Source organism: Struthio camelus, chromosome 1 (assembly GCF_040807025.1).
Source record: "Struthio camelus isolate bStrCam1 chromosome 1, bStrCam1.hap1, whole genome shotgun sequence".
Lineage (NCBI taxonomy): Eukaryota > Metazoa > Chordata > Aves > Struthioniformes > Struthionidae > Struthio > Struthio camelus.
The window spans coordinates 122,333,747-122,354,490 of NC_090942.1; the positions used below are offsets into that span (position 1 = coordinate 122,333,747).

Here is a 20,744-nt window from a genome sequence, read left to right on the forward strand (position 1 = left end):
TTGATGGTTCTCAAATATGAAGGGAGAGATTCCTGAAAAGATAGTCGATATGTTGATATGCAGCCTAGTGGAAAGTGTTAGCAAAAAATGAGGCCATAGGGTTTTTTTGTTTGCTTGCTTTGTTTGTTTTTTTGTAATCTGAACTTACTGAAAAATCAGGCACAGTTAGGATTTGGATGAAATCAGTAAAAAGGACAGGCTGGACTGAATATCCAAATTTCTCCATCCAGAATAAGTTCTGAAGAAGAAACTAATAATTTAATTATTAAAAACTTGCTAGAGAAGGTGTAATACAGGTAATTTTACTTACCTGGTTAAGTTTTACAGTTCATTTTCTGGCATCTGGACACACTGAGGTTACAGAACAACATTCTGTGTAAACAAGTTACTAAAACTCCTAGAGTAGACCATTTTGTGTATATAATTGTGAGCTTAAAAATAATAATCTGTTTGTAATTAGTCTATTTTAGTATTGTCCAGTGGAATTAGTACAGCACCACGAGAAGAAGACAAGATATTTATAGAAGAAAATACTTTGTAAGTACCATTGTTAAATTTTGCTTCATTGCCCAAACTCCAAGGTGCTTTGCAGGTAACAAAGAAGATAGAGACTTAGAAATACCACGTCTGGGTTCACATCTCAGTGTTCTTCGATATGACCTCAGTATAAGCTTGTATAGAGCCATTACTTTTGTGCCTGCAGGATGGGTGTAAGTGGGTTTTTTTGGTAGTTAACCTTTTCAAGGCTGTAAGAGGTAACTGCATGGTGGCCTGGCTGCAGCCTAATAGATTTTCTAGGCCAAAGACTGGAATTTTCTCCTTTTCTCCAATTCCATTTTAATGTAAGAAGAAGCTGATGTACAAATTTGTACCTCTTCCATCGATCACGACTGAACTTTACCATCCAAACTAATTCAAGCAGGTGTGATGTTGAATTGAGATCCTCCGTCGCACATGGCTCACGGTGTGACTCGGAATTTGTCAGTGGTTGAACTCTCGCGTTCTATAATAAGCGAGCAAAAACAGACTTAGATGGGAAAACTGCGAGGCACAGCTAAGCCCTGTTACTGCTAGTTGGTAGCAGGTCATTTATTATCTATCCTAAGAATTTCAGCAGTGAAGTATTTTGGGAATAATATTGGTTCTGCTTGTTAGAAAACAGTTTGGTGTTGGGGTGTTTTAGTGTTTTTGTAGGACTATGTAGTTACCATGAGTTGTTGTCAGTATATGTGAAAAATATGATCACTTTCTGAAAAAAAAATTACTTTCATATGCCTTTTTTTTTTTTTTTTAACTATTTCAGAGATTTTATGAATCCTTATGAACCATTTGTAATCCCAGACTATCTTCGGGGTCAAATGGAGGAGTTTGAAGCTCTCTGTGAAGTTTCAAATAGTAATGGGTATCAAAGTCTTTTGGATAATAACTTGGATCCAACCTATGAGAGTTTATATGAGTACGTATACATTTCTGTGTTCAGCACTTTTAAGGATTTAAGTTTCTAGCGTACATGCTTGTAAATTCTATACCTTTGCTCTAGAGAATTAGTGTTACCGTATTTTCAGAAAGAAGTGGCAGTAATAGTCAGGAGTAAAGCATCTTTAGTACATCTTTAGTTCTTGGTGTGGCAGCAATTGACAATGACTAATACTAGGAAAATTGCATTTTGGGAGCAGTGCAGAAAAACTGAGGCATTGAAATCACATTTGTGAATGCGCATGTAAGTAACAAAGGAAAACAGTCAAATAAGAACTGGAGTTTTGCTCTGAAACAGTGAGCAGGATGATACTTCTGACATCTGAAGATGGAATTGGCCTGTTTGTTTTACTGGTGAACGTAGTAGTCATTCCTAGTCAAGCCAGATTTAAGGCATATAAGAATACATAGAAGGTAACTCAATACAAATTTTATTAATGGTTGTGTTTGTTACATATCTCTGTATTAGCAACTAACAGATCACTGGCTTTACAGAGACCACTGAACAGTTCTGTAATGACGGTGCTTTTTCTTGCTTTTATTTGACTAAATTATCCTGTGTTTGTACTTCACAGTTTGTTTGGTGGGTGAAGCTAAGAATTAGTTTGTGCTAAGCACCTAACTGAAAGGTTGTATGTACAGCTCAGATGTTTTCATTAACTGTTATCAGAAAACCTTTGTTGTTCTATGTTTGCGTAGTATTGGACTGTTTACCAATGGATTGTGGGGGGGGAGCTTGAGGCTTTTCCCCCCAGCAGTGAAAAATTTAGATGGGAGGTGCATGTTTTTCTTGGATTTGTGAGCTCTTTCTATCTTACAGTCATATGACAAAGTGTCTTTTTAGTCCACAAATTCTTTACTGAAGTGCTCAGTGTAGGTAAAAGGAGCCTTATTTTTTTTCTCCAAAGACTTATAAATTGGATAATAAAGTAATCTGAATGCCACAGACGAAACACTAATTTGTAAGCCGGTCTTCCTGAGAAATCAGTGTTCTTACATTTCTGCATGCTTCCCTTTCACATGGTATACTTTCATTATTATCCCTTTATGTTTGCTTGATTTTATTTTAAATAAGTCTTGTGTTACCCTCTAATATTTTCTGGAGTTTAGTTTTGCCTAGGCTGTCAACTCCACCATCACCACCTATGCATGTCTGTGTTTAATACTTAAATAACTATAGCATATACTTTTTATGTGATAATACTTCACGTATATAAATAGTATTTGCTTTTTGGAGAGAAAAATGTTAAAATGTTACATGCAACATCCTATTTTGTAATGTATTGTGTAAGTCCAGAGTCTCAGTTCTGGTGCATGTAAATATATACATAGAAGTAGATACTAATTTTTCCAAATAGTTGAACGTTTTTGAATTAGATAGGGAAAAGCAGGAATATTACAGAAAATGTTTGTTTAGTTAGAACACCAGCTTACCAAATGATCATTTTTCACTTATTCTAAAGAGTCTTTGTTTTTTAGGTATTACTGTGAAAATGTAAAATGTGAAATATAATTTTAAAATTAAGTCTTTGATTAATAATGATAACTTTTTTTTTTTTTTTTTAAAGCTATTTCTCTCAAATCTTGGAAGCACATGGCCCTATGGAAATTAATGATAAGCTATTAATTGGAGAATATGAACATTTCCCTGAAGAAGCTCGAAAAATTGTAGAAGATGCAGGTGGTCTGAAACCTTTTCTTCTGGAATCCCTTCATTTTGTTATGGTGGATAATGTTATTGGCTTAATGAAGCATGCAGTTCTTATTAAAGAAATTACAAACAGAAATGAGACAGGAGATAATGAAGAGGGAAACTGTATAGCCTGTGATGTGCAAGAAAATTCTTCTCAGAACAAGCTACAGTTAAATCCAGCTGCTAAGGAGTTCAAACCACTGTCTTACCCTAATCAGCCTCATATTGCAACACCTCCGGACATAACAGCAGCAAGCTATGAGACTCAAGAATATTTGCCCTATTCTTTACCTATTTCATACAAATCAGTGCATTTTTTACATAATCAGAATACTAATACCACAGAAAATGATTCATCTTTTTCAGATGTTTTACTAGACTGCTTTGATTCTAAAAATCTTGATATATCTTTGCCTCAGACTTCACTGGGTTATCAGTATGACACAGTATTGCCACTGACTTCTCAAATGCCTCTTCCTTCAGATTTTGCCAAGCAACCTACTTATATCTATGCTGGTCATACAGCTCATGAGGATAATAATGAATCAACAATTTCAGATGAAAAATATGTCTCCAGCGTTTTTATGCCAACTGAAACACAAACGTACGAAGACCCTCAGTGCCTGCTTGAGAACTTGGATAGTGCAGTTTATGAAGACAATTTTGCTGTTGCAAATAATATGAATGAAGCTGAATATGATATACTGGCTATTAAGATGGAAAAAGAAAGGAGAAGTATACCTCTAATGAAAAACAATCCTCATACAAAGATGATAGCTGTTCAGGTAAGAAATTAAGATGGAAAAAAATATTTGTAGCTCTTCTGAATGATTAATGGCAGTATTGAGCATCTTTCACTACATTACCGTTGCTGTTGAAAATGCAACTCATTTTTGAATCATTTCAAATGACTTTCTGAAGGGCTGAATGGTGTATGGAATTTCAAGAGGAGAGAGATATTCAAGTCATATACCTCAAGCCACCCAAATGTAAGGGATCTTAAACTGTATTCAGCATTCTCTACTACTTATCCTCCCAAAGAGGCTATGACTCCATTTGGAAAATATTAGGGTGTTTGCTACTTGGAGAACTTCTTTAGGGCTTCCAGTCCGAGTTGCTGACAGTTTTTATAACTATTCCAGTTTTTATTTGTGATTCTTTAAAGACACAGTCGCTGAGTTTTGTTATGTGTGACGTTTTCAAAGATCTTTGACTCAGAATGAAAGGAGGGACCTGGTATATATCGGTTTAAATTTAGTTTTGGAGGTTAGGGAAAGTCCTCCTATGTCTTCATTTTTTTCTTTTTGTAACTATTTCAGCAATTTGTTTCAAGTGTTGCAATATTTGAGGATTTAGATATTTTGTACGTTCTAAAAATTGCTGGCTGTCGCTTCCCTTCTGGTCTCGCAGTGACTACCCAGCTGTAGCCTGAGTTCAGGGTGAGACTACCGCATGCTTCCCTTTTCCCCCCTTCCTTTCTGAAGACAAAAACCAAAAGACTTATCCTGCAAGCACAGAAAGCCTTGCTGGACATGCAGAAAGGGGTCGAGCAGCTGAACAGAAGAGGGGCTGCAGCATTCACTCTTTAATGACACCCCATAGTTATATCAGCATATACCAGTCATGAAAACGCTCTTCAGGTAGCACAGGAAGACAGTGGTCACATCCAGATTTGTTATTCAAAGCCCAGCCTGTTAACTCAAAATGTTTTTGAAGACGCAGCTGTGGAACCCGTACGTTTGTATGAGAGATTATGCAACATGCTGGAGGGATTATTAGGGAAAAGCTCCTCATCTTCATTTGTTTCTGGTCCTTAGTGGATGCATAGTTCTTTATAGTTACAAGATAACACTGACATATAGTTGGAATTTGGAAAGAAATAAATTTAACGTGTTCTTTCAAACTTGTTTTATGCTACATTTCTTACTTTAGAGCTGTCCTGAGCAGTTTCTGAGAATTAGTTTCCAATTATTCTTGGAAGATGAATTTTATTACTTGGCTCATTAGGCTTTTAAAAGGGGATTTCTTTTTCATTCTTGAACACATGCAACAAAGGGAAAACTCTTGCCTCGTAACCATTTAATGCGTTTTGGTTAGCGGAGCTCAAAAGGTCACTAAGCAACAGATGCTCTTCTGCTTGCAACAGTGTGGTAGAGCAAGACTTTTAACATTTGACTATCACTTGTCATAGGTTATTAGTTACGATAACAGAATAAACCGGATTGTAACACATCTTTAATATGTTTCATGATTAGACTTTTAAAGTTTAGTTCTTTCAGGAGGTCCTTGTTAGGCAGCATTAGAGGAAAGCAAGCAGGACTCTGAAGGTCATTGATTCTAGTCTCTTCTGAGCGGAGGCACTTGTGTAGTAGATCTTGCGTTTTGGAGGAACCACAAAACGTACCTCTCTGAGCTGTCAAACAATGGTTTTGCAAGTCTTAAGCTTTCAGACATCTAGAGCACGGCTGTCTTTAAAGACAGAGAACTGTTCTTAATGTAAATGGCTCATGGTCAATTAAACTAGAGAAAGGTTGGGAAGGGGGAAGTGCTTTCATTATCGATTGAAGCCCATTTTGGAAACAGTTGCTTAATTTCTTCTTACATTATGGATAAACTTACTTCAAAGTGGTGTGGATTTGTAAGACTGTGTTAGGTCTCCTTGGCCCTCCAAAACTGGACAACTGACCTACTAGTCGCACATGTAGACAGGAGAGCTTTCTAAGTAATGATTCTTTGTATTCTAGGTAAATCGTGAAGTAGCTGATATGGAAACTAATACCTTGCCTTTTCATCCATTTGAAACGCAACAAGTAAGTAACCTATATGTGTGTTTACATTTTTCATGAAGAAGGTTAAAGAAGTGCCCAGAAATTTAGTAGTGCAAAGATAAAGTTCTCTGCAAATGAGATATTTTAAGAGATATTGGGGGGGGAGAGGGGGATTTAGCCCTTCACTTTGGGCCATATTCCTTAGTGTCCTTCTTATAAACTTCATGTAGGCCCATAAAAAAGGTGGCTTTGGAGCTTTGTTTTGTAGCTTTTTAGATGTTAGAGTATGTTTCAGGGGAAATTTAATACTTCCTCCCAAAATCTTGAGTTTAATTAAATATTCCACTTGGGCATATAGACAACTCAGATTGTTGTTAATATCAGTCTTCTATCTGTATCGGGAGATGAGTGAGGATAAATGGCCTTCGAACTCATCATATTCCATTAATTTCAGACATGAATGTTCATTTCTGGAACTGTATTCATAAACTGTTACACAACTTCCTCTGAAAAATTCTCTAGATTTCTGAATCTCAACTGACAGTAGACTGTTCATTTTAGACATATCATGAATGTTTGCCACCCTGTGGATGATGAATATTAATTTATCTTTCGTAATTGATTTTTTTTTTTTTTCAGGGAGATATTCTACGTATGGAAAAAGAGCATCAGGTATTAAAAGAACAACTTAAAGAAGCACAGGAAAAATATGAACAGTTATTAAGCCGAAGTTCAGAGGAAATCAGTGTTTTAGAAGAGCTGTTAAAAAAAAGTGTTGAAGAAATTGAGGTAACTTTTTTATTCACCCAACATTTGGTTAGCAAAGACAAACTGCAGTGAAAAAAACCTCACTGTAGATTGCTTGTGATCAGTCAACTGTATTTTTGAGACTTCATAGTGGTGAGGACTACCATTTAAGTCTAACTCAGCAAATCTCAAAATGTTTGTTTGAATGCCATCTTCTTAAGAACACAAATGAACACATAGGCGATTGTTTGCCTCCATCTAGTGAATAGGTATTTAGCTGCTTTTAGCTGACTCCAAGGAACAAAAAGCACTGTACTGTTGAGTCTCCTCTTCTTACTGAGGAGAAGAAGGTCTCAAGTAGTGAATATTTGATTTGCTGTGATTGCTAACAGGCTTTATTTCCTTGAAAAGGCCTGGGAGCAAGAATAGTAGTCTCCAGAAAACACTATCAGCCTCCTATCAGTTTATTTGCCTGGGTTGATTTTACAGTTAAAACTGTATGTGCCATAGGTTATTTGTTTGTCTGCGTTAGAGTTTTCCCATTAAAAATATTAATTCCAGTGAAGCCAAAAGCATTCCTCCCACCCCCTCTCTTTATAGTTTAGTAACATGGGGGCTGTCATTCAATCTCAGTCTAATGTCTCTTTCTTCATTTCATCTGTGTGTTGGAGTAAATCCATGCGCTGGAGCTTGGGAGCTCCCGAACTCTAGCTTTAACACTGGATGTGAATAGCCTGGCGAACTTCCATATAGGGGACGATGGAGTCTCACATCTGTGTTTCTGTATTAGTATTTAGTAAAAATCGAAGCTCAGAAAGTTTGAGTGAGCCAGGATGGGTGAACTTGTCTATGGGTGATGCAGGTGCTTGTGTTTTTACTTTGCGATGCATGTTTCCGAATGATGTATTGATGTGTGGTGTTTTTTAAGTGGTTATGGCAGCCACACAGATTCATTGCTGTCATCTTGCTCTGGTCCAGCTTCCCAGTACTTAGTACCGATCCGACAGACTTGTGAGCTGGATTTCACTATGCATTTGTACATAACACTGTGGAACTAGGTTTATTGTTTTAGCTAATAGCAGAATAGGGTATTACATATTCTGAAGCCAGCCATGCAAATGAGGTTTGCAGGTAAGCATTAATGAGTATGCTGCCTGTGCTAAACACCTGACCTAAGAGTAAATTAAGCACTAGTACAACTCTGTTACTTTAAACGTCACTGGCTGTGGTTTTGCTCATAAGTATAAGCAATCTATTCTAACTTACGCTTAGTAAAAAAAAGTCTTTCAGAAATCATGTTTCCTTGTTTTCTGCTTTTAGATATCAAGGAGTGAACTGGAGTGGCTTGACCAAGACTTAGAAAAAAAAAAGAAAAAATGGCAACAGGAGAAAAAAGAAAATCAAGAGAACTTAAAAGCAATAAGAAATACAGCCAAAAAGTACACAGATACCAATGATATGTAGGTACTAATTTTGAATACAGATCTACATTACTTTCCCTTTGCTTCATTTTTTTTTTAAAGCAGCAGTAAATAATGTCATTATTTCCAGTAGACAGTGAGTTTCAGTATTATCTACTGATTCCACAGATTGCAGCTAAATAATAAATCATTTATTAATTTTTTCTGATATAAAAACATGCAAAAATCACTGAGTAACTGAGTGATGTATGCAGACTGAAAACTCAAATTTGTTACCCTGATTACGTCATTCTGAAAATGAGTTGAACGCAGTTTTTGGATTAGTGCCGCTGTCAATAGCAGATCTGCATGCAGATGAAGTTATTTAATCTGAATAATAAACAGAACTCCATCACTGTTTAAGATCTTCCTGAGGTTTTCCAAAATCCTTCAGACTTTCGCTGCTTTTTCACTTTTCTCCTTCATGACTTACTGTTGCTTCCTCACCCTACTTCCTTTACTGCATTCTGATTAGCCTTAAATTTTCATTGCTCCCTTCCTTCTTGGTTTGGTTAGGTGCAGTCAACCCAACCAAACTCTGGTCTGCATCCATTTTTCTCACATACTTTTTGCTTCTTTGTCACATAACATACCTGACAGTCATCCAGGGAGGCATGCTTCCTCCTTTTCTAGTCCTCTCATTCATTTCTCAGATTCAAGTAAAGATGCAAGAACCCCATAGCTCCATGCATCTACTACTTTTTACTCCTTCTCCACCATAAAAGAGAAATCTAGAGGGCTCTTGGAAATCTGATCACTAATACCAATGTGTGAGTCCCATCATGCATGCACCCCTATATGCAGCAAACCCAGCTGTCACCCTTGACAGTTGGCTCTCTCTGGCTATGGAGGTGCAGGAACCAACTGTGTTCAACTTCCTACCACAGTCAGCAAGCATCCACAACATCACATCACTGACGCGCTGAGAAATTAGGCATGTGTCATTTGATGTAGATTATCAGCAGATTTTCCTGACATATTCCAAGTACTTCAGAAACCTTTAACCTAATCACTGGCAGTACAACCAACTAGATGTTTTATCACACTAATAGGCTGATTGATAGATGTCTGCTTCAGTATTTTCTTTTTTGCAGTTATAGGTAACATGTAAAACAGCTTCCTCAAAACGGATGAAACTGACCGACTTAGCAGTCAAACTTTTTCTGATTAGATTTGACAATTCATCCTGTATTTTTTTTAATGCTCTCTTTCCATTTACAGACCCCCTGAGAAGGCTTCAGTCCTTCAGTGCTGTTCTAATATCTGTAGTTTTTGAGTAGTCTGGACCAAATCACTCTTGAAAAATTTTAAGGCTGCATTTTTATATTAGTTACTTCCTGCTTAATTAGGAGTTCATTTATATACACTAACAGTTTTAAACAGCCTATAAATCAGATGTATAGATTTACTGCATAGCTGTCACCATGGATGTAGAGGAATGTGAAATGTATTTGCTAGTGAATGGTTTTCAGAACATGCTTAGTAAATGTTTGATTACTCTAGGTATTCAAAGAACATTGATGAGAAGGAAAAGCAGTATAAGCTGCGTTTCAATACGTATCTTGAGACCAGGTAAAAACTCTTGTACCTTTCAGCAATATTGACATTTTTCTAGAGTTGTCTCTACATTATTAGAGTTGTCTGTTTTACTCTGAGTGAACGCTTAGAAGAAATAAGCACTTTAAAAGTAAAGTGGCAGAGTAAAAGATATTGCTTACTTACCATAGGTAAATGTTATCTCCTTTTAGATAGATATTTAGAATATGAAAAAAAGCTTTTCAAAATACTCTTATTTATTTCCCTTGATATATGATGCTATATTTTAGAACACGTTAGAAGTTGTGTGCGGTACAGACATTGATGTTGTGTGCAGCTTAACGATCTTTGCACGTTTGTAGTTCTAAACACCTTTTAAAAGTTACTTATTTGCATGTATTATACAGTCAAGGTTTCATTTACAGATGCATTCTTTTTATACATTACAAGACTCAGAACAATAAAATTTGGAGCATTCAAGCTCCTATAAAGTTCTTACATTGCACAATAAAACGTGGTTAAGAAATCCCAGGGTACTGCCCACGGAGCCAGCAATATGGCTACCTGAGCGCGATACTATGCCTAAAACCATAAGCTGTACAATATAAATGCAGACACATCGTTCTGAGGGAGAGAGAAGTAATAGCTTGAGAATCTGAACTGCTGTCATTTTTAATTATTGCTCAGCTGTAAATGTTAACCAACTATTTAACTTTCTTTATTTCACAGTAATAAATTTGCTAATGAGAAAGTAAAACTGGAAGAACTTATCAAAAAGAGCCAAGACGACTGCCAAGAGTGTATGAAAAGAGCTGTAACAGCAGAGGTACAAACAACAACAAAAAAAATCCTAAAACTCTTTTGCTAGAGCCTGGGTCATTTGCACTGGTAGGAGGTGGAGGAGATGACTGGTGAAGTCTTATTTAGTGAAGACTTTTTGCTTCATTAAATAGCATCTAAGGCTCTTTATACCTCAAAATGTTAAATATCGGCAAGTGCTGTTTGTGACAATACTCTGAAAAACTTTGCAGATCATCAAGGCACATTGTTATTGGTTACTACTAAAAGTGCATAGAATGAATGCTTGGGGCATCTACTGTTGCCCCAAATAAAATGCAACCAGTGATTTACAGCTTAATACTTATCCCTATTACATATATGAATAGATTTCATTTGTAAGAATTAACCAAAGGAAGATATAAATTCCTTGTTAAAAGTCATGATTCATGAATACATAGCTACCTCTGTGTCAGGTAGAACCAGAATTCAACAATCCACTTGAGTATTTTACTGAACGGTGGGGAGTACTGATAAATACCAAAATCTCTGCTAAACAATATGTTTTGTATGGGAAATGCTGCGCTTGAATATCTTGAACAACTTTTTTTTATTTTTACAAGAGGTTTGGAAGGCTGTCATCACCTGCAACAGGTTTTTATAAAAAGTCTAGATTGCTGGTCCTCAGTGAAAGAGAACATGCTGCTCTTCAACTACGCAGTATTTAAAAGGCTGCCTTAATCACTTAAAACGTATATATATTTTTTTGTTTGGACAAATTGCAAATGGAATATTTACTGAAGTTTTTTACATTCAGTTAAGTGACTGTAGCCTTTGTTATCCTCACAAAGGCATGCTAGTGCACTTAATTCTACTTGAAATTCCTCACCATAGGAGCCTATGTGTGTGAATGCTGCACTCTGTATCATGAAATCATTGTTTGGGACGCTTATTGAAATCTAGTTTGAGGTTTTATTCTTTGTGCTAAAGTAGTGCTTTTATTGCATTAAAAAAATAACATTTTGTTACAGGTATCAGTACTCAAAAACTGGAAGGAAACTGAGTTATTCAAGCTCTACAGCATAGCTGCCAATGCAGAAGCAGCTCTTAAGGTGTTGAAGTCAGGGGGCAGGTATGGAGAATTTACACCAGTGATTTCAGTACTACTACTTACTAAAAAGAAGTAACTACTGGATGATTAACAAGGATCTCTTAACTAGACAAGTCAGTTTCGCTCAAAGAGCGATGCTAGCCTGGAAGGTACATGGAAATGCTGTAGTTAAACAGAACTTTTTCCTCTCTTTTGGCATGCGCTCTGCCTTTTACTAAGTTGAATTTCTCTCTTAGTTGTAATTTACCAAGATCAGGTTACTGGGAATGTTTCGGTTATGCCTGCCCAGTATCACTGGGAAAGAGCTGCAATGTAAAATGGAAAAGAGGTGGAACAAATCTGCTGAGCGTGCAACAAATGCAATTCCTGCCGAGGAATTAGCTTAACCCTTGGAGTTACGCTTTTCAACACATGTTGTGCACCCTCTCTGTGTCTTGATTTGCCCCAACATATGAATTTCTGTTTGAGGAATCCGCTCCTAAGACTGGATAGGATCTGAGTGCCAGTAGCTTAATGAACTTTAAATTAAAAATTCCTTGCAGTCTTTAACTGTGTTTTAGCTTGTAGAGGAAAAACTGCTGCACCCAATCCATTGGTCTTAAACAAAAACAATGGGAATATTGGAGTTTAACTGAAAACCTTGTGTATTTCAGCAGCTCAGTGTCAGCATTACCTCAGCTGAAGTCACAGGTTGATTCTTGGGAAACATATATTTCAAATATAAAGAAACAAGTGGAGGAAGTAGAGGTAAGTCTTAATTTACTGGTTTAGTAAGAGGAATTAAATTTTGTCTTGGGCATTAGAGCAGAACAAGTATCTTTTAAATGATTTTGTATTCCTCTCTTTATTTATTTATTGTTTTTAAAGCTTCAATAGCTGGTCCTCCCAAGTATTGACCAGCAGTTTTTGATGATAACGGAAAGCTCCAATAAGTGCTGATTATTAAATTATGGCTAAGTTGCAATTAATGACTTTGATTTTTGCCTTTATAAAATCTGTTCTTTATAGGTGTTGTTTTAGAATTGGTTCCCAGATTAACAAATACAAACTGTCAATTCTTTTATATTTCTTGGCCTTCAGAAATCCGTACAACTTTTAAAAATATAACAGAAAACTTGCTATCGAGAGCGAAGATGTATAAAATGTCTAGGTTAAGTTTTAAGAACTGGAATTGAATGTGTATACACACTCTGTTTCCCAAACCTTTTCAAGCATCAATGCAAGTACTTCATTAAATACTTGTTACTATAGCAAATTGTAGCCGTACTTCTCCTGAAAGGCCTGATATATTTATTGATTTGCAAAATGCAGTTGTGTTTATGCCATTTTGACTAATGAAAGAGCTTAAGTTAATGCTGATTTGGAGCGTAATTTGTTTTCCCTCTGCAGGCTCAGTATGAAGAAAAAATTCGGATGGTGAAAAACGGTGCATTAAACTGCCTCACTAAAATGGAAGCTGCAGATCTTTCATCTCCTCCCAGTGACTTAGTATGTACTTCATATTTGATAGCAATGTGTTTCAAGGCTGTAAAGTTCTTTAAGTTTGCATCAGCATGGCTATCCTTTATATGACAGGTACATTAGAACTTGAATATGCAGTTGTGCGCAAAAAGTTGCCTGGCTCTCCATGTCTAGACAATGGCCTAAAGGAAAATGTGATCGCAGGTTAGCGTGATGAAGCCCACTGGGAGGCTTAAGTTGCTTAAGGTTAACTTCAAAAGGCTTCATTACAATGAAAAGAGGAACGCTTCATATTCATTCTGTCTGAATTAGGACTGATATTTTTGGATATCATAACTTCCTTGTAGCACCAAAATCCTTTGAGACAAGGCCCCGTTACACCAACACGTGTAACTGATTGTGGATGCCAAAATTAACTTCCAGTCATATTTGTCATGAGCTAGATGGAGTATAGCCATTTATGGAAATTGATCTATAATGGCTGCATTCCAGATAAGTACTATTAAAAAACATTTTTGTTGTGGGCCAGGAGTCCCACAAATGCTTTGCTCAAATCATGGCAGTTACTTCCAAACCATGCGTGACTGTTCCCCGGTGCAAGGACAAACTCAGTATAAGTCAATGCTCCACTAAGTATGCTTCAAGGCAAAATACTTACAGGCAATATAGCTGCAGTAATGATGCCAGTAACTTAAATGCTGCCGTTCACTGACAGTGAAGTTGAAAGCAAGGCACGGAGTTCCTGCCCAGTCATGAAGACAGATAGCATTCAGAAACTGCTGTGTCCAAAAGGGACGGTTTGGAATAAGGACAAAATTGTTCAGTCATCTCTGAGGGGAGATATAATTGACACTGTAAATAAAATGGATTAATAGCACATACATGCACACACACACGAAATACCCAAAGGCATCAAGAAATAGCACACAGGAAACATTCTTCTATAAATGCATTTTCTGTAGAAAGTTATCTTTTTTTCTTTTTTCTTTTTTTTTAAATTACCTTTTGCTTTTCGCATAATTTAGACCCAGAGCTTTGTTCTAATAGTGTATATTTATTACTGTTACTACAATTCTTCTGGACTTGTAATAGCTACACTTATGCTCTCTTGCATACCTTTCTGCTTATTTCTAGGTATCTTCTTTCTCATTTCTTCTTTCTCCTCTTTGAGAAGAGTCTCAAAGATTCTTCTGATGAGAATATGTAAATACTCTTAGTTATCATCCTTAGGGTTACCATCCGTTTGCAGGTTGGGGAGGAGAGGGAAGTTGGATCCTCTTGTTCTGCATTCGATATCTGTTTTTACTACAGTGATACAAGGATACTTTTTAGAAGAGATACCTCTGTAATTCTTTCAGCTTCAAGAATAAAGTAGATAAATACTGAATCCAAATGAAAAATACTTAATGATGAAAAACCCTTTCCTTCTTGACTGTTCAATCAATTCCAGCTTTAAAGTTTAGCACTTTTTTTATACGTAAGAAATATAATCTGATGAAACTTAAAAAGCTTAAGGATCATCAAAAATAAACTTAAAGCTCTGTACTAAGCGATGTAGAAACTTGTAAAAACTAATCTCTCAGTAGAATAGTCTCAAACTGCTGAAACTACGTAATGTTTCAGTTCAACCTGCCTTTACATATTTGAATTGGCAAAGCTAAATTGATTACCTGTAGATATAAAACAAATTCACGTTCTCATGCAAATACTGAATCTTCTTCTGATTTTTTTCATAGACTAATAGTTTATTCCAAAAGTTACTTTCATTTATTTCTTTGCTTTCTCCAAAGTAGACAATCCTTTGTTATAAAGGAAGATTCTGGGCATACTGCTTTACAGAGAAGGTAAAATATCACTTCAGGAAGGTGTTAAACTGAAGAACACAGAACAAGAGCCTGTGGTTATCATTTGAATGTGAATAAATGTAGAATTTTAGTTCGGTGGGTTAGAAAACAACCTTTTTAAAGCGGTCAGGTTCTGGAACAAACAGTAGTAATGGTATTGAACAACCAAACTCATTTTAAGGAGTTCTTTCCATTTATGGAAGAGAATTGTTAGTGCAAAAAAAAGTCTTCCTGGATCAAGCCAGCTCCAAGGTTTTCAACATGATGACTATAGCTGACATAGTTTGTTGAAAAAACAATACACTGGATTGTATACAGATTACATCATCAACTAAAAAGGAGTGAATTTTGTATTTTCAAACTGATGGCATTTATTTAAAGCAGTAGTGTTTCTACAGCCCACCTCAAACTGTACTTTAAAACTGATAGCTGTCCAACAGCAGTTCATTCTTTAGCAAGAGAATAAGCTAAGGCAACCAGCTGGAATGCATATATACTGTCCTACTTAATCAGGTTTCAGACAGTTTGTCTGTATGTAGTGCATATTAAAGATCTTCGTGCAATATATTTTTACCTAGGTAAAGCAAGTTAAGATAAATTGATGGGACCTTCCAGTACCTTAGCATGACTAAGTACAGCACCGTTCATGCTGTAAACGCTCGAGAGTTCTGTTCAATTTATTTTAATTACTAATTTTCCTGGGGAATTTGTTTATTTCCTAGAAGAAACAAAGCAGACCTCCTATCAGTGATCCGGCCATTGTCATGTATTCCTCTGCATCCGCACATCCTAATTTACTTCCTGCTTTTTCAAGTTCTGACGATCAAGGTCCAGCACATGCTTCATCTAATGCACAGGCTGGAATGAAGCCAACCCATGCAAATTCTAAGGCTTGTTCTGCAAGTGATGGATCAGTGAAAATACCCACCGGCACTCTGGAAGGATCATACTCCGATAAAGCCTCAGTAACTTGTCCATCACAGATTTCTGGAAGTAATTCTCAGACTAGCCCACCAAACCAAAACCATCAAGATGACTTGGCCGTACAGCTGAGGCCTTCTGGACTTCCAAACAGCAAAATACTGCCAAAAGCATTTGATAATATTATTTCACATCTACAGACTATTTTTCCAAGTTACAGCAGGTATTTTTTAATGCATTTCTTATTGTATTGGGTAACAAAAGTTCTAAACATCCAGTGATCAAGTAAAAAAGAATGGATTTCTTAGTAGATGTCTGCTATTTCATGAGAAGAGTAATTTTTTGGGGGGAGAGGAAGGGGTTCTTTTCTTTTCCGGTGAGATATTCTTTAAGGGAATAGATCTATAGTGTTGACCTTTTTTCTATTAGAACTACCAGTTGAATATTTTAGATCTTTTTTTTATAGTAAAGGTGCCTAGAACCTAGTTATTGAGAGAGATATTGGGAAGCAGGGGTTTGCTACAGTTCATTTGAAAAGTTAACATCTTTTAGAGGCTCACCTGCTGTGAATCAAACATGGAGGAGGCAGTGTTCTCCAATACTGTGATTAACCCAGTAGCCTTAATATTAATAATCAGTAATTATTCAATTTTTGTCTTTCAGTTCAGACTTTATTAACTTCATAAAAGAAGCACGAGTGAAAAATGGGAACACATTGTCAGGTTTGCGCTTAGATGAAATCCTTAGAAGGGTGACAGAACTCATTCTGGACCATCAAAATAAGGTAGTGTGTTTGACGTTTCTGATGTGCAACTCTGACAAGGAAACAGTGCAGCAGAGTCCAGAAAAGCGCATAATTTTATTTACTATCAAGCTCTGAGATATAAACTTGCTCAAAATTCTTTTCCAATATCTGTCTAGGCATCAACTTCAGTAGGGATTGCTATGACGTCAGTACCCTCTGCTTCACTAGGACAAACTGGAACTCAGGCTCAGGAAGTACCTGCAGAAGAAAATGTACCCGGTCCATCCAAAGCAAGACCTGGGCATAAAAATGCCACAAGTAAAAATGCATATCCCTCTTGGCCAAATTCCCAGCCGTGGGGAAATGTTGGAGTAACATCCAGATCTAAATGGAAAAAGTCAGACGATACAGTAAGTTCTCCACCGTTTCACTGACCTTGAAGTTATTAACGTGCACTTTTTTTTAGCTAATGTCATGAGACATGGATAATCAGAGTATGTTGGGGGGGAGAGGAGATTTAGTAATATTGTAGTCATTAGCTTACTAGAATGTGATGATTAATTGTTGCTAGCTTTCAAATAACTTAACACTTTATGTTTAGACCTCCGATGATGATCCTTGCATAATATGTCATGAGGAGCTAAGCACAGACTTGTGTGAACTAGAATGTGGGCATCGTTTTCACAAAGTAGTAAGTATTTTTATGTTCTCATCACTGTGCAAGTTCAGTTATACCACTGTGCCCATTCCTAAAAGCAAAAACAAAACCGCTACCCTTTCACACTTAAGAAGTATAAAAACAACACCGCACAATTTTCCTTTACGTAGTTTGTACATCAAGCTAGTCTTTGTATTGGAAAGTTTCCAGTTTTGGTATTTAGCTCTTTACCAAACTTCATCAGAATGAATTTAAGCTTACTCTTCAGGGGCTAAGTCAGAGATTGGTTGGTCATCAAGTCACAGAATTCTGTTTGGAGTATATTTACAGAATGGGCTAGCACTATAATAAGTGTATTAGCCACCTGATAGTAGCTGCATAGACATCTTTGTATACGTTTAGTAAAGATAATTGGAAGTATATTAAAATAACCTAATGCTTCTGTTAGCGATCCCTATCCATTAACATATTTGTTTACTGCTTATCTGTTATTGCAGAATAGGTTGCACTGTGAATTGATCAGTACAGCATCAGAATGGGAAAAGTTAGAACTAACTGCAAATTTTAATAAGAGGCTGTAGGACATGTTGGAATATTGTTTACCTATCAGTGACAAATATTAACCTACTTAAGGTGAACTCTTTATACCAGACTTCAGCTGTTTTCTGAATATTATTTTCCTGTTCTTGCAGTGCATTAGAACATGGCTTAAGGAACATTCAAGTACCTGCCCTATGTGTCGCGTTCATGCTCTCTTACCTGAAGACTTTCCTGAGCTTCCTCCACGAAACAAATATGCTTAAATGTTGTTTTGTTTGAACTAATTATAATAAAATGCAAAGTTGTTGCAAATAAATAACCACCATGATAAGGAAAAGAGATGTGACATGATGCCTAGGAAGAGATAAAACACTCTTTTTATTGCAAATAGTAAGAGAACTCTGACTTCAGTATTTTACACTTGGTGTTAAGCCGTAAGATGTAGGTATTGCCGTGGTACCAATAGACTCAAGTTAGTATATTCTGAGAGCCAGCACTTTCCCTTGTTGCTACCTAACTGCGCGCAGCTAATCTACTTTTCTAATCAGAAGCAAACAAAACTGTTAGGGTTTTTTGGTTAAGGGGTATTTAAACTACCGTATCTACTTTCCTCAAAAGGATGGTGATGCCTGTGCATAATTCCTGCAAAGAGTGGGTTTTCTTCCAGAGCTGACACTATTAAAAATAAATCTTAATATCAGACAGTAGGTGATCTGTGTGATAGACTAGCAGTATTTGGGACAACCAAGCTATTACTTTTCCCCTGGTAATTTTTCCTGGTAATTTAATCAGGCTTTTCATGATCATTATGAATGAAGTTCATATAATTGTGGCTCCGTTCCCTGTATAAATCAACAGCTAAAAACTCAAATTGTTTAAGAATATTTTTTTAGTAATATTTTGAAGCAAAATGTTTATTCTTATGGTTCTTTTCGCTTGCATAGAATTATTTGGAAAGCTGTGGCTCAATTTTATTAAACTCAGAATAGGGCTTGAATTTCCCTCATATGTCGAGAGTTGACTTGTTTAAATCAAAATTAAAGGGGTTTTATTTTTGATGAAGCAACACAGTGCACCTGTATTCTGTGCATGAATGCTAGTTTATCTAAAAGTGTGAGGTACAGAATGTAAGTATCTGAAAGACTGGTCATCCTACTACTTTAAAAGTCCGAGTTTGCCATCAGTGTACCTTCTTCATTGTAAAATTTGTCTCAGATAGATAGCCAAAAGACCAGAATGAGATCATGTACCGCAAAACACTCTGAAAATAAGAGTATGACTGTGGATTCAGTGCAAGTGGTATTCAATTGATTATATGAGATTAGGTTAGCTAATGCTAAGGATCATTTGTTCCCCAAAATGAGTGAGTATGCTATGGATAAAGCTTCACATTACTTCTGTGATTAATCATTATGTTAACTGGAACTTTGTGATGAAAATAAATATTGTTACTACTACGGCTGGTGTGCTCTCTTATTTTATGTATATTTTTGCTAAGCATAGTAAGTTATTGATGAGTAATGCTAGAGCGAGAAGTAAGGCACCTTGCTGCCTAAAGAAGTAGGTACTGTGCTGCTCAGCCCTGCAGCGTTTGCATCCTTTTAAGCTTCCCTTATTTACTCATTGGGAAGAAGAAACACAGGGACTGATTCTATCCTCCTCATCTTAGCTTGTCACCAAAGCAGCAGTTCTTAGCACCTGACACCACTGTCTTCCAGGGCAGGGCATCCTTGATCTGCTAAGCAGTGGCAAAGCTGTTGTACACAGGCCATATTTGACAGTATGCTCCAAATGAAGCATAACTTGCCTTGCGGTAGTGAGGCTAAGCTGGCTGTGAACTGGATGAACACAGCACTTACTTACTGTTAATGCAAGGTCTTAGCATTGAACTGGCGTGTGTGTACACACAAACACTTGTAATTGGCCAATCTTTTTCTTATGCCCACTGCACGGATAGGACCCAGGTTCCTGAATAAGTAGATTTTTTTTTAATCTAAAAATCTAATCTCCCTTTCTCTTCACTGAACCTGATTACCTGTAAATATCGCTAAAACTCTTCCAGTTTATTCTTTCACTTTTTTAAAGAGGACTTCTCATAAATGGAACTTGTTTTTTTGTCTGTTCTAAGAGGCTAATAAAGTTTTATGGAGACCAGATAGCTCACACTCTTTTAACCGTGAGTACATGTAGACAAGGCTGGCTTATTACTGGATTTTAAAGGGTAAACAGCATTGCCTTGCAATCCTTTCAGACGTGTTCCTGACTTACTTACTTACTCATACAGCACTTCTTAAGGCTGTATTGACTATTTCTCCAGTACAGTGCTGGATGATGTTGGCCTGCTTCTTTATGTGTGACAGGTCTAGGAAATGCTCGCTTACTACAGTAGAACTCTGGCATCATTGTGCGCAAGGATGGACTTTCAGACATACAGAAGTCCACAATTTCTAAGTCATAATTACTAGTTCTAGGCAGCTTAATAAAGAGACTTCATGGTATAACAGTGGTCCTTAGGTCCCTGTCAAAGCAGCCTCCTGGAACAGCAGGGCTTGTTCCAGAGCAGGATTTTTCAGCAGTCACTCATGGATCTCTGAAGCCTTTTATATACCATTAATCCACTGCGATCATCACCGCACCAGTGGAGACACAAGCTACAGGCTGTAGCTCTGCACTGAAGGAGTAGAAGAGCTGCAGCTAATGTAAACAGAGGCAGGATGAATGCCAGGACATCTTTTCCAATGAGTTCTGCTACTTTAACTTCAAGCAGCAGGTGGCACTCCTGTAACAGTGTGTAAAATAGAATTAAGGGCTTTGTTCCCCCCTGAAATGGTCCTGTACTGTTTCCTGATCTTACAGAAATGTGTGACCTCTGGTAAAGGAGCAGGGGGGAGGGGGCAGAGCTGTTCTATTTTAGTAGAAGAATGGTGTAAGATATTAAAATAGTTCCAGGTGTTTATTTCTTAAATTCAGATGACACAGAACCACAGGCAAGCTTACAATTAGTGTC

The 20,744-nt window shown here is 36.8% G+C and overlaps 1 protein-coding gene across 8 annotated transcripts in view; it reads left to right on the forward strand.

The window, feature by feature from the left end:
- TTC3 (tetratricopeptide repeat domain 3) overlaps window positions 1–19,194 on the forward strand; it is a 71,702-nt gene extending 52,508 nt beyond the window's left edge. For 7 of the 8 annotated variants that reach the window (XM_068913603.1, XM_068913591.1, XM_068913614.1 and 4 more), the window contains 16 exons: window positions 461–537; window positions 1,304–1,456; window positions 3,045–3,954; window positions 5,914–5,979; window positions 6,577–6,726; window positions 8,005–8,144; window positions 9,648–9,716; window positions 10,410–10,506; window positions 11,489–11,589; window positions 12,222–12,315; window positions 12,958–13,056; window positions 15,596–16,017; window positions 16,458–16,578; window positions 16,716–16,949; window positions 17,141–17,230; window positions 17,890–19,194. In XM_068913603.1, the coding sequence (XP_068769704.1) occupies window positions 461–537; window positions 1,304–1,456; window positions 3,045–3,954; window positions 5,914–5,979; window positions 6,577–6,726; window positions 8,005–8,144; window positions 9,648–9,716; window positions 10,410–10,506; window positions 11,489–11,589; window positions 12,222–12,315; window positions 12,958–13,056; window positions 15,596–16,017; window positions 16,458–16,578; window positions 16,716–16,949; window positions 17,141–17,230; window positions 17,890–18,000 (2,934 nt within the window). In that variant the 3' untranslated portion in view covers window positions 18,001–19,194. The remainder of the gene's footprint in view (window positions 1–460; window positions 538–1,303; window positions 1,457–3,044; window positions 3,955–5,913; window positions 5,980–6,576; window positions 6,727–8,004; window positions 8,145–9,647; window positions 9,717–10,409; window positions 10,507–11,488; window positions 11,590–12,221; window positions 12,316–12,957; window positions 13,057–15,595; window positions 16,018–16,457; window positions 16,579–16,715; window positions 16,950–17,140; window positions 17,231–17,889) is intronic. The other variant, XM_068913634.1, reaches the window with a different exon arrangement.
- The last annotated feature ends 1,550 nt before the right edge of the window (window positions 19,195–20,744 follow it).